The sequence below is a fragment of the Orycteropus afer genome, unplaced genomic scaffold (genome assembly GCF_000298275.1).
Source record: "Orycteropus afer afer isolate SDZICR_OR568_19922 unplaced genomic scaffold, OryAfe1.0 scaffold00541, whole genome shotgun sequence".
Lineage (NCBI taxonomy): Eukaryota > Metazoa > Chordata > Mammalia > Tubulidentata > Orycteropodidae > Orycteropus > Orycteropus afer.
Genome location: NW_006922128.1, coordinates 614,683 through 626,802, shown reverse-complemented (window position 1 = coordinate 626,802; position 12,120 = coordinate 614,683). Strand labels below are relative to the sequence as shown.

At 50.6% G+C, this 12,120-nt stretch overlaps 1 protein-coding gene across 1 annotated transcript in view; it reads right to left on the bottom strand.

Annotated features, from left to right (window-relative positions):
- The window catches only part of LOC103209902 (aryl hydrocarbon receptor repressor-like), a 156,163-nt gene that overhangs the window by 38,471 nt on the left and 105,572 nt on the right, over positions 1–12,120 (bottom strand). The window contains 1 exon segment of the mRNA XM_007955804.1: positions 6,107–6,139. Coding sequence (XP_007953995.1) covers positions 6,107–6,139 — 33 coding nt within the window.

Below are 12,120 nucleotides of genomic sequence, written 5' to 3'. Positions count from 1 at the left end.
AGTTGGCAAAAATCTTCAATATCTTCATCTTTGGCTTTAGTGGTTGGTGTATAAATTTGAATAATGGTAGTATGAACTGGTCTTCCTTATAGGCATATGGATATTATCCTATAACTGACAGCATTGTACTTCAGGACAGATCTTGAAATATTCTTTTTGATGATGAATGTGGCACCATTCCTCTTTAATTTGTCATTCCTGACATAGTAGATCGTATGATTGTCTGATTCAAAATGGCCAATACCAGTCCATTTCAGCTCACTAATGCCTAGGATATCAATCTTTATATGTTTCATTTCATTTTTGACAACTTCCAATTTTCCTAGATTCATATGTTGTACATTCCATGTTCCAATTATTATTGGATGTTTGCAGCTGTTTCTTCCCATTTTGAGTCACACTCCATCAGCAAATGGAGGTTCTGAAAGCTGTTCTCCATCCACATCATTAAGGTTAACTCTACTTTGACGAGGCAGCTCTTCCTCAGTCATAGTTTGAGTGCCTTCCAACTTGAGGGGCTCATTTTCCAGCACCATATCAAACAATGTCCTAGTGCTATTCATAAAGCCCTGATACATTGTCTGATAACATCCTACACAGAAACATTGTTCTACATCCTACTTTGGTAAGTAGCATCTGGGGTCTTACAACCTTGCTAGTGGCTATCTAAGACGTAACTATTGGTCTGTCCTCACCTAGAGCAAAGTGGAGTCAAGAAAATCAAGACACATAGGAACAGTCCAGGAGACTAATGAACCACGGGAGCCCCAGCCTACATCATCCTGAGACCAGAACTCGCTGGTGCCCAGCTACCACTGTAAACCACTCAGAGCAGCATCAAAATTGGAGATCCTGGAGAGAGTGGGAGAAAAATGTGGAACAAAACTCAAAATCATTAAAAAAAAAAAAAAAAAAGGCCAGGCTTACTGTTTAACACAGACCGGTGAAACCTCCAAGAATATGACTCCTAGTCACCCTTCGGGCCTGGAGTTGAACTCACTCTCACGGCTTAACCTGCAGCCAGACCAGAGGCATAGGAGCTGAGCAACTACACCAGGGAGGTGCGCTCCTTACAACGATCAGGGTGGCAGATGACAAGGCAGGATGTGCCCAGGGAGACAGCTCAGGGGCAGGAATGCATGGGAAGAAGGACACAGGGCAAAGGCAACCCCCCGGAGGAAGAGGGAAGACAGCCGCTACATGGTGGGGATTGTAATCAACGTCATGAAACAAAATGTGTATGAACTGTTGAATGGAAAACAAATTTGCTCGCTAAACCTTCACCCAAATCACAATTCAAAGTTAAAAAAGAAAGAAAGAAGTCCTGGTGCGCTTGGCTTGCCTGGATTCGATCCAAGTGCGGAACATTCCAGAATCTGACAGTATGTTTGCATCCCTCCTGTCCCCGGGGGCTCTGCTGCTGGTGGCAGCAGGGCAGCACAGCACTGGCACCAGGCAGGATACAGGGGCTTTGGGGCCGTGGCAGGGACAGTAGGACGTACGATCACACTGGGCAGCAAGAACAGGGCATTCATCCAGTCCCTCGTGCTGAGGGTAAGGGCAGACAGGGCAGGGAGAACAGCCCATTCATCTGCTGCCCGTGGAGGCGGTAAGGCTCAGACGGGGCAGGGAGTGGATCCAGGGTGCTCAGTGGATCTGACCCTGGGTGGCTGCTGCCCTCAGACAGGCACTGGAGCAGAGTTGCAGATTGGGGGTGTGTGTGTAGGAGCTGCCAATGTCCCTTCAGGCTGAAGTCCTCTTGGCCGCCCGCAGGCCGAGGAACTCCCTTCCCAGGATAGCGGCCGAGATAGGACGGACAATGCAGGGTCCACCTAGAGACAGAAAACATCCCGTCCACTCAGCCCCTGTGCTGTTCCAGCAGACAGGCCCCAAGGGCTAGCTTTGCTGCTCCCTGGGCCACGGTCCCCGAGGCCAGCTGAAAGCTGAGTGTGTGGGTGTCCCCTCGCTTGCGCGTCCTGGGCAGGGGCGACGGTGAAGTGGTCTGCTCCCGTGGGCGGAAGCAGGGCCGTGGCAGGGGTGGCCAGGTACAGTGAGCTGAGGCCCCCAGCCCTCCCGTGCAGCGCTGGGGGCGAGGGGAGATGCTGGAGCCCAGTGCCTGCCGTCCTCGGCAGCGGCTGCCCAGATGCTGATGTGCTATTAATAACAGTTCAAAGATCCAAGAGATTTTCAAGGCTTGAGTACACAAAATGCCTTCCTAAAAAAGATTTTACAAGATTAGTCACAACCAAAAACAACCTTAATTTTCACTCACGAGGCAGAAATTAAAAAAAGGAGGAGAAGACCATGTCCTGCTGCTCGGCAAGTCATCTGGACGCAACATCAGACGGAGGGAGGATTCTGGTCCAGGGTGCCCAGCCAAGTGCCTTCACACACGTGGGCGCGGCCTGCAAATCCGCACAGCCTCGGTCTCCTTTCTCCTCTCCCTTTTTAATCGCTCAAGACTTGTTGCTTAAAGAAAAACAAAAACAAAAGCGCTGTGCATGGAAAATGAGATCACTTTTCCAATTGGAAAAAGGGATTTAGCCCCAAGCTGAAGGCTGCCCTGATTTTAAGTGGAAAAAACAAAAATCACTGCTCTCTTGGATCTCGCGCTGGCACGGACGCTGCACCTGCCACTCAAGGTGCGGGCCACGGGCAGGACATTCACCTCCACCGGCAGGCCCTGTAGGTAACCATGGCGGGTGCGGGCCTTCCTTTGCCAAACCCTTTAAATAGCTGCCTGCCCCCTCTCAGTCCCCCGGCAGAACAAACAGCCAGCAAGCACTTCAAAGATTATTTCTGTCAAGGTCTCCGCAGAGGGAAAAAAAAAAAAAAAGAGGGAAGAAGAAACAATTCTACCAGCCCCCCTCCTTGCTCTTCCTTGGAAAAAGGGAAGTGGGGAGCGGGCTCCTGGGAGAGTTGTTGCCGTGGTGATGGAGCAACACCAGGCCAGCGGGCCAGTCACGCTAGCCGGCCGGCGACGCGCCGGTCAGCTGGGCGGCCCTGGAACCACTTCACTCCGGGGCCGGGCATGTGCGTGCGAGCGCTGCTGGCTGCTTGCACGCTGGGGACCCAGCAGGCTGTTTATAGATTCCACAAACAGTAAACTCATCCTGGATGGCTTCCCTGAAGCAGCCGTGGCGCCTGAAAACATTCCCAAAGCTGTCGCGTGTCCATGATCAAAGGCTGGGGCCACCAGGACCCTCCACTCCCTAATCTGGAGCAGAACCCAGGGCCAGAGCAGCCCGCACCCAGTAGGCTTCCTGCATAGCCCCTCTCCTGGTAGGTGGACGGCAGCTGGGCAGCTGGGCATCTGGGATGCGCACCAGGTACGCTTCTTCCATCTTTCACAAGACCATTCTTTGTCTTCTGTGGGACCACCCTTCAGGGCCTCTTGTCGCCACTGTGGCTGGGAGTGGAGGTGCCAGGTGGTGAGCGGTCAGGTCAGGCCTCCATGGGAGCCCCTTCTGACCCCCGAGTGCCAGCAGGTGCAGAATCCGGAACATGCATTCAACACTAGAGCCCACAAGGCTCACAGTTCAGTGATGACGCAGCCGTGCACGCTATGCCCAGCAGTGTGACCTCAGTCTTCCCATCTGAGAAATGGGAGTGACAGCAGGCAGTGAGGCACTGAGCTCTGCCCAGGCACAGAGTAGGCACTGAACCACCGTTTGATATCACTGTTCTACTACTAGGATGCAAGGTATGCTGGAAATACACTTCAATATCAAAAGCATTAAAAATATCTTGTAATTGGAGAGGTCAAAGCTGTTGATTATTCTTTTCAGATTTGAAGAAGCGTGCGACATCAGGACTGGAGGGAAGCTCATTAACAACCTATGATACACAGATGACACAACCTTGCTTGCTGAAAGTGAAGATGACTTGAAGCGCTTACTGATGAAGTTCAAAGACTACAGTCTGCAGTATGAATTACACTTCAATACAAAGAAAACAAAAATTCTCACAACTGGATCAATAAGCAGCATCACGATAAATGGAATTGAAATTGTCAAGGATTTCACTCTACTTCAATGAAGGATCGGCAATCAATACCCATGGAAACAGCAGTCTAGAAATCAAATGACATGTGGCACTGGGCAAATCTCCTGCAAAAGACCTCCTGAACGTGCTAAAGACCAAAGATGTCACTGTGAAGACAAAGGTGTGCCTGACCACAGTATTTTTCATTGTGTTATATGTATGTGAGAGCTGGACAATGAACAGGTAAGACTGAAGAAGAATTGATACCTTTGAAATATGGTGTTGGTGAAGAATACTGAAAATACCATGGACTTCCAGAAAAATGAATGAATCTATTTTAGAAGAAGTACAACCAGAATGCTGCTTAGAAACGAGGATGGCAGGACTTTGTCTCACACACTTTGGACATGCTATCAGGTGGGACCAATCCCTTATATGCTTGGTAAAGTGAAGGGTCATTGAGAAAGAGGATGGATTGGACGTGCAATTAGTGCCCATGGAAGCAGCAGTCAAGAAGTCAAACGACATTGGACAAATCTGTTGCGAAGACCTCTTTAAAGTGAGAAAAGGAAAGATGTCACCCTGAGCACTAAGGTGAACCTGACCCAACCCACAGTCTTCTCAGTTGCCTCCTATGCGTGTGAAAGCTGGACAATGATCAAGGAAGACAGAGAACTGAGGCATTCTGACTGTGGTTTTGGCCGAGGACACTGAATGTATGCTGGACTTCCCAAAGAGCAAACAAACCTGTGTTGGAGGAAGTACAGCCAGAATGCTCCTGAGAAGCCAGGATGGTGAGACTTCAGATGCATCATCAGGAAAGACCAGCCACTGGAAGGGATCCCCATGTTTGGGACGGATGGATACAATGGCCACAGCAATGAATTCAAACATACCAGCGACCAGGAAGGTGGTGTAGGACTGGCAATGTGACAACATGTGTTCTGTTATACTTAAGGCCACTGTGGTACTTAAGGTTATGTGTCAACTTGGCTGGGCCTGGTTTTGAGTGCTGGGCTGCTGGATGTAGTGATTCTCCATGGTGAGATGGGTCATCAACTCCATGGTGGAATCTACTGGAGCAGCTAAGGGGCTGCCTCAGGGATGAGGAAGGTCTTCAGCTCTTGGCACGCTTCAATCCTGCATGTAGCCGAGTCATCATTCAGCAGCCTGCCATGTTGTCTGCTGATCTTGGGACTCTTAATGGCCTTGATTCAATGGTCTTCCATGTGGTTTGGTAACATCGGGACCGTGCCATTTTACTTGTCGACCTTGGGTTTGTCAGCCTCAGCAGCAGCAGCTGCCTGAGTGAAGAAAGCCTCCAGCTCCAGTGGGCCAGGAGCAGGAGGCAGAGCTGAAGACCAAGGTCAAGGGACTTTCACCCAGCTCCTAGAGCCTGGCACTTTGAACTTGGACTTCTAGCCTCCAAAACTGTAAGAGAATAAACTCCTATTTCTTCAAGCCACCCATTTATGGTACATTTTCTGTCAGAGCAGTACGAAGTAACCAAAACAGCTGCCATGAATTGGAGCCAGGTCAACGGCAGATACCACCACCACCACCACCACCACCACCCTGATTATCCTGATGATGAACAAGGCAGGGAAGCTTTTTCTGGAAGAACCAGACCCATCCTGCTGGGGCTCCTGGCCATTGGGAGGCTGTGTCCCATTGCTCTCCTGAAGTGTCTGACCTTGGCTTGCAGCTGTGGGCCTCCCCAGATCTTCTGGGCCTCCACACCTGCAAATTTCTGAAGCAGGAGGTACAGAGAAGGGACTTTGAGACAAGAGGCCTGCACTTAGGCCCCCTAAGGAGCCAAGTGGTTTACGTGAGTGGACCTGAGGTGAGTGATAGGAGACCCTATGCGTCACTGAGCACCAACACCCACCCACCTTAACACTGTGGCCAAGTCGGATGCTGGCATAAGCCCTGGCAGGAGCCTCGCACAGGTGACAGGCAGGTTCCTCTACTTGTGGAGATTAGCCTGTCCTCCTGTGACCCGCAGCTCTCTGCACCAGCCACAGTCATCCAAACGGCTGGATTCAGCTGACTCAGAACTCAGAATGCCATGTGGCCCAACACCCCTGCCCCTCCTGGGGCCCCATAGATGGCAAGCTTGGGCCCACTCCCCCCAGCCAAGGTCACCACTGGGCCCCTCCCAGGGACTCTGAGGAGCTGAGTGATCACTGAGGGGCCGGTCTGCTGTTACAGACTGTGACACCCTAAGCCACCTCAGCCCCTGGCCAGGCATGAGGATAATGAACAGTCTTGGGGTCTAAGAGCCACAGAAGGCTCATGCCAGCCCTGGATCCTGAACCACCAGAGTGCTGTGTCCATCGGGGAGTGCTTTATCTTCTCCTCATGGACACTGCTCTGAGACCACACGACCACATGATGCCCCAGGGTGGGCGTGGCTGTGGTGGTGATGTCTCCCTGCACATGACATGTGGTGGGAGAAGTGGGTCTGTCCCTGGCCCCTCCGCCCTGGGCTCTTTCCCCAGCTGGACCCTTCTGCCCTCCAGTCCTCCTTGGAACTGTCCCCCACTGGTGCCTTGAGTTCCTTGTCTCCTCAGACCCAGTCCTACCCCGGGGTGGCTCTTCTCATCTTCCTCTCCCCAGCATCCTCCCCTTCCCCCAAGTTCCTTCCCTTTCCCCTCCCCTGAAAGTCCTTCCCTCCACAACCTCCCTCCCACATCCTCCCCCTCCCATCAGTCCTTCTCCCTCACTCCACATCCCTCTCCAACACTCTCCTCCTCCCCTACATCCTTCCCACAAACCCTATGTTCTTCATCCCCACACTGCATGGAAGCCCTCCCCATCATCCTGCCCGCTGCCTGTCTTTCCCTCCCCCACATCCTTCCCCTGACTACACTTCCTCCCCGCACCCTGCCCCCATGTCTTTCCCCTCCTTTTCTCCATGACCCTACATCTTTCTCCTCCCCACACATGTGCCCCAAACTCCCCTGGGCACCTAAGACCAGACTGGTCAGGTAGGCTGGGCCTGCCACCTTGACAACCTCCAGTAAGACAGGTAAGCTCCAAGTCATTTTTAAAGAGCAGCTGTGTGAGGTGAGGGAAGACTCCACCCCCAGCTTACTTCACGTGTCAGGCACTTCTGGTTCCCCAGAATTCCTCAGGAAGCAGGCCCACGTCAGCACTGGCTGTGAATTCTCAGTGAATGGCTGTGGGTGCCTGAGGTTGTTTGCAGGATGCCCATGCTGCCCTTGCACACAACAAAGTCAGGGCTAGATGAGGTGAATCAGATCTGACTGTGCCCCACACTCTGTCATTCCAGCCCCTCCATGTCCCAGAATCGTGGACGCACATTTTGGGGAACTTGCAAAATCCCATTGGGTGAGTCAGATCTGGGGTGAGTCAGCAGGCCTTCCTGTCTGCTTTAATTCCACCCTGGTACAGCCTGGTGGTCAGCAGCCTGGACCAAACAGACTGGACTTGCTCCTCTTCTGTATGGTTTGTGTCTGCATTTGGCACTTAGCATGGGTTTGTTTAACTAGAGGATGAAAGGCTTTCAGCATGGGCTCACCAGCCCCTCCCAGACATATCCCAGGAACTAGACCAGGGCAGGGAGAGCTAACAGCAGCCCTCGTCCTGGAGTCTCGTGGATGCTGTGGACAATGCAACGATATTCTCAGAGGCTGAAAAAAACAACTTTGGACCTATAATTTTATACCCAGCCAAATTATTAACCAAATGTGAAGGATGAAGAAACACTGCCAAGCATTCACAGAAACCTAAGGAGACTCCACACCAAGCCCACTATGAGACACTCAGGAGGAAGAACACAAACAAGAGGAATGAAGAGGCAGTGCTGAGAGTGCTGTGGGCCGAAGGGTGTCCCACAGAACATATGCAGAAGTCCCAGACCTGTACCTGTGACTGTGACCCTGTTTGGGAATAGCTCTTCTTTGTTATGTTACTGAGGTGAGTGCTAAAATGAATCCCTTCTGAGCAACCAACAAGTTGCTGTGGAGTTGATCCCACTAATGGCAACCCCACGTGTGCCAGGGTAGAACTGCTCCACAGGGCTCTTGTGGCTATGACCTTTCAGAAGCAGGTCACCAGGAATTTCTCCCAAGGCACCTCTCAATGTGTCTGACCCATCAACCTTTTGGTTAGTAGCCAAGGGCTTACGCATCTGTGCCATCCAGAAAGTCCAATCCCTTCTGAGTAGTGTGGGTATAGACATAGAGACATGCTCAGGAGGAAGAGACCATCTGAGGAGCTGTCTACAAATTCAGGACCACCAAGGATTTCCTGGGGCTACTGGCAAGGAGGAACCCTTCTTTAGGGCAGATGCCCTGATTTGGATTTGTGGTGTCCAAAACAATGAGACAATAAACTTCTGTTCCTTACAGCCAGCCACTGGTGGTGTCTTTGTTACAGCAGCATGGGGAGACTAATACAGAGGGTGACCAAATATCTTGATAAATTCCAGAAGTGATTCTTTTTAAAAACAAGTTAGGACAAAGACAAGAACCCGTGACGAGGCAGGATCACACTTCTAGAAAAACCTCCATGATGGGTGTGGGAGCCTGGGGGACAGGAATATCCGCTGTGTACATGTCCCGTGGGGAACACGAGCCCTAGCACAGCTAAGAACTCAGCAGAGGAATTAACTTGAACAGGCTGTATGTAAAAGGCAACCCCCAGAACAAAAATAGAATGGATAACTTTTAAACTGACGTCAAGAAAACTCACTCTGTCAGATGAAGAGCTAGAGAGAAGAAAAATAGCAACCAGAGACAGTGCAGGAGACAGAAACAGAAAAGGTGACGGCAGGAGTCGTCCCCCGGTATGAGGAACTACTTGCAGTATAAACTGGTGGGAGCCCCTGGTGGTACGGGCAGCGGGCCCAGCTGCTGACTGAAAGGCTGGAGGTTGGAGGCCCCCCAGGAATCAGTCACGAAAACCCTATGAAGTGCAGCTCTACTCTGACAGCCATGGTGGGGCCGTGAGCTGGGGTTGGCTCAATGGCACCTGGTAGGGAGCAGGTGGGACAGGAGCACAGGCAGGGAGGTGGGATAGATAGGTAGGTGGGAGGGTGGTAGTAGGTAGGACAGGTAGATAGGGAGTAGGCAGGTAAGTGGGTAGATAGGAAGTAGGGGGGTAGGTGGGTAGGATAGGCAGGCAGGTAGTTGGTAGAATAGGTGGGTAAGTGGCAAGACAGGTAGGTAGGTAGTAGGTAGGACAGGCAAGTAGGTAGGGTAGGGTATGTAGATCTGAACCAGTTAATAAACTCATGGCTAGAAGAGATGCACAGTCAGCAAGAAGGGTCCCCGTGTGCTGTCTTCAAGGAGCAGAGCCGAAACGAGAAAGAGGAGTTGAAAATAAACGGGTGGGAAGTGTGTGTTGAGTAATGAGAACCAAAGAAAGCCAGGGTAGCGATTCTGACAAAATCAAACGTGCTGGGGTGGAAGTGTCAACGCTACCCGTGCCAGATTAAAGAGTCGAGGTGCCCAGAGCTGTCCCAGATGTCAGCGGACCCCTGGCCAGTCTCCCCACATCACTTCCTTCTGCTCAGAGCAGCTGCTTGGAGCTCTCTTAGCTGCTGTCGGGGTCCTCACCTCCTGGGCTTGCTGACTCATTTATGCAACAAATGGTTGTTGCGTTTCCCACCGTTTCAGACATTCTCCTGGGGCTCAGGGATGGTTGCTGAGAAGGCCAGTGTGTCCCGCCTGCACCCGTGCACACCAGCACCCTGCACCGCTCCCTCTGATTCAGCTGGGTCCTAACGTATTACCCAGAATCCGATTTATTTTATTATTCATTTGCTGTGCTGTGTAGAAGGTGCTTTTTGTTTGCTTGGAGCTAACGAATGTCTCTTTTTGCTGAGTTCTCACTGGTTCATCTCCCAGACCCCGAGCTGAATAAACCTTCCCTCCCTCGTGACCAGGGGCCTTGGACAGCCTGCCGATCTCACCTTCCCCAGATGTCTCTGGGCCTTCTGTCCAGCTCCACAGGCCAGTGGCTCCCACCTCCCACCTTCCTGGATGCACCTCTGCCTCCTGAAGGGACCTCCTGCCCTTGTTCTGGGAGAAATCCTGCAGGGCTTCCTGAGAAACGTGAGCCCAGGATGTCTGACCATGTCTACTCCTCTCACCCCGAGTGAGGGCCAAGAGTATGTGAGTTCTTTCCTCTGGGGCCTTGTAGGGATTTCTTCACAGCTTCCAGTGTTGCTGTGGACACGAGCAAAGTCTTCCATCCTTGGTCCTCTCATGAAACCTGTCCTTTCTCTCTGAGAACATTGAGGATCTCCTTGTTGTCCCCTGGGTTGCAGCCTTTCACCACAGTAAGCACCAGAAGCCTCTCCACCCTGTGCTGGTCACCTGGCCCTGAGGTTCTGGAAACTGGGCTGACACCCTGACAAAGTCCTCGCTCTGGTCTTTTCTCAGGAACTTCTGCTGAGCAGGTCTTGTCTCGTCAGTCCTGTGAGTTCCTAGCTCCCCTCTACAGTTGTTTTTTTTTTTTTTTTTTAACCTCCCCCTTCATCCAAGTTAATATGTGTTTACCCTCTAGTACAAGGGGATACTGCATGGTTTAAAATCAGGAACTGAGTGTGTCAGGGCTATATCCTTTCCCCATACTTATTCAATCTGCATGCTGAGCAAATAATCCGAGAAGCTGGACTCTATGAAGAAGAATGCAGCATGCGATTTGAAAGAAGACTCATTGACAACCTGCAGTATGCAGATGACACAACCGTGCTTGCGGAAAGTGAAGAGGACTTGAAGCGCTTACTGATGAAGATCAAAAACTACGGTCTTCAGTATGGATTACACCTCAACCTAAAGAAAACAAAAATCCTCACAGTTGGACCAATATGCGATAAATGGAGAAAATATTGAAGTTGTCAAGGATTTCATTTTACTTGGAGCCACAATCAATATCCAAGGAAGCAGCAGTCAAGAAATCAGATGATGTATTGCCCTGGGCAAATCTGTTGCAAAAGACCTGTTTACAATGTTAAGGAGCAAAGATGTCTCTTTGAAGACTAAGGTGCCTCTGACCCAAGCCATGGTATTTTCAATCACCTCATATGCATATGAGAGCTGGACAATGAATGTTGTTGTTATGTGCCATCAAGTCAGACCCGACTCATAGAGACCCCTCCTTGGGTTTCCAAGGCAGTATCACTACAGAAGTAGATTGCCCAACCATCCTTCCGAGGAGTGCCTGGTGGGTTTGAACCTCCAGCCTTCTGGTTAGCAGTCAAGTGCCTTAGGCACTACACTACCAGAGCTCCTGGACGATGAATAAGGAAGACCAAAGAAGAGTTGATGCTTTTGAGTTGTGGTGCTGGCAAAGAATGCTGAAAATACCACGGACTGCCAGAAGAACTAACAAATCTGTCCTGGAAGAAGAGCAGCCAGAATGCTCCTTGGACGTGAGAATGGCCAGATTTCATCTTACCCACTTTGGTCATGTTGTCAGAAGGGACCATGCTTGGTAAAGTGGAGGGTCAAGGAAAAAGGGAAGGTCCTCAGTGAGATGGATTGACACAGTGGCTGCAATGACTGGCTCAAGCACAGCAAGGGCTGTGAAGCTGGTGGAGGACTGGGCAGTGTTTTGTTCTGTTGTACATGGGGTTGCTATGAGTTGGAGTCGACTCAACGGCACCGAACAACAACCTGGTAGTTAGTGGCTTTAGCCACCTTTCCCCACCCACTCCCGTAACCATCAAAGAATATTTCCTTTTTTATGAAACCCTCTTCTTGACTTTGTACAACAGTGGTCTCATATAATATTTGTCCTTTTGTGATTAACTCATTTCACTCAGCATAATGTCCTCTAAGTTCATCCATCCTATGAGATGTGTCAGATTCATCCCTGTTCTTTAACATCGTGCCGTATTCCCTGGTGTGTATGTACCATAGTTTGTTGACGCATTCCTCCACTGATGGGCATTTAGGTTGTTTCCATCTTTTTGCTACTGTGACTTGAGCTGTGATGAACATGGGTGTGCACATATCTCTTCATGTCTTAGGTCTTATTTCTCTAGCATATATACCTAGTAGTGGGATTGCTGGATCATATGGTATTCCTAGTTTCATCTTTTTAAGGAAGTGCCACACTGTTTTCACCGTTTTTAAGGAAGCACCATTGTACAATCCCAGC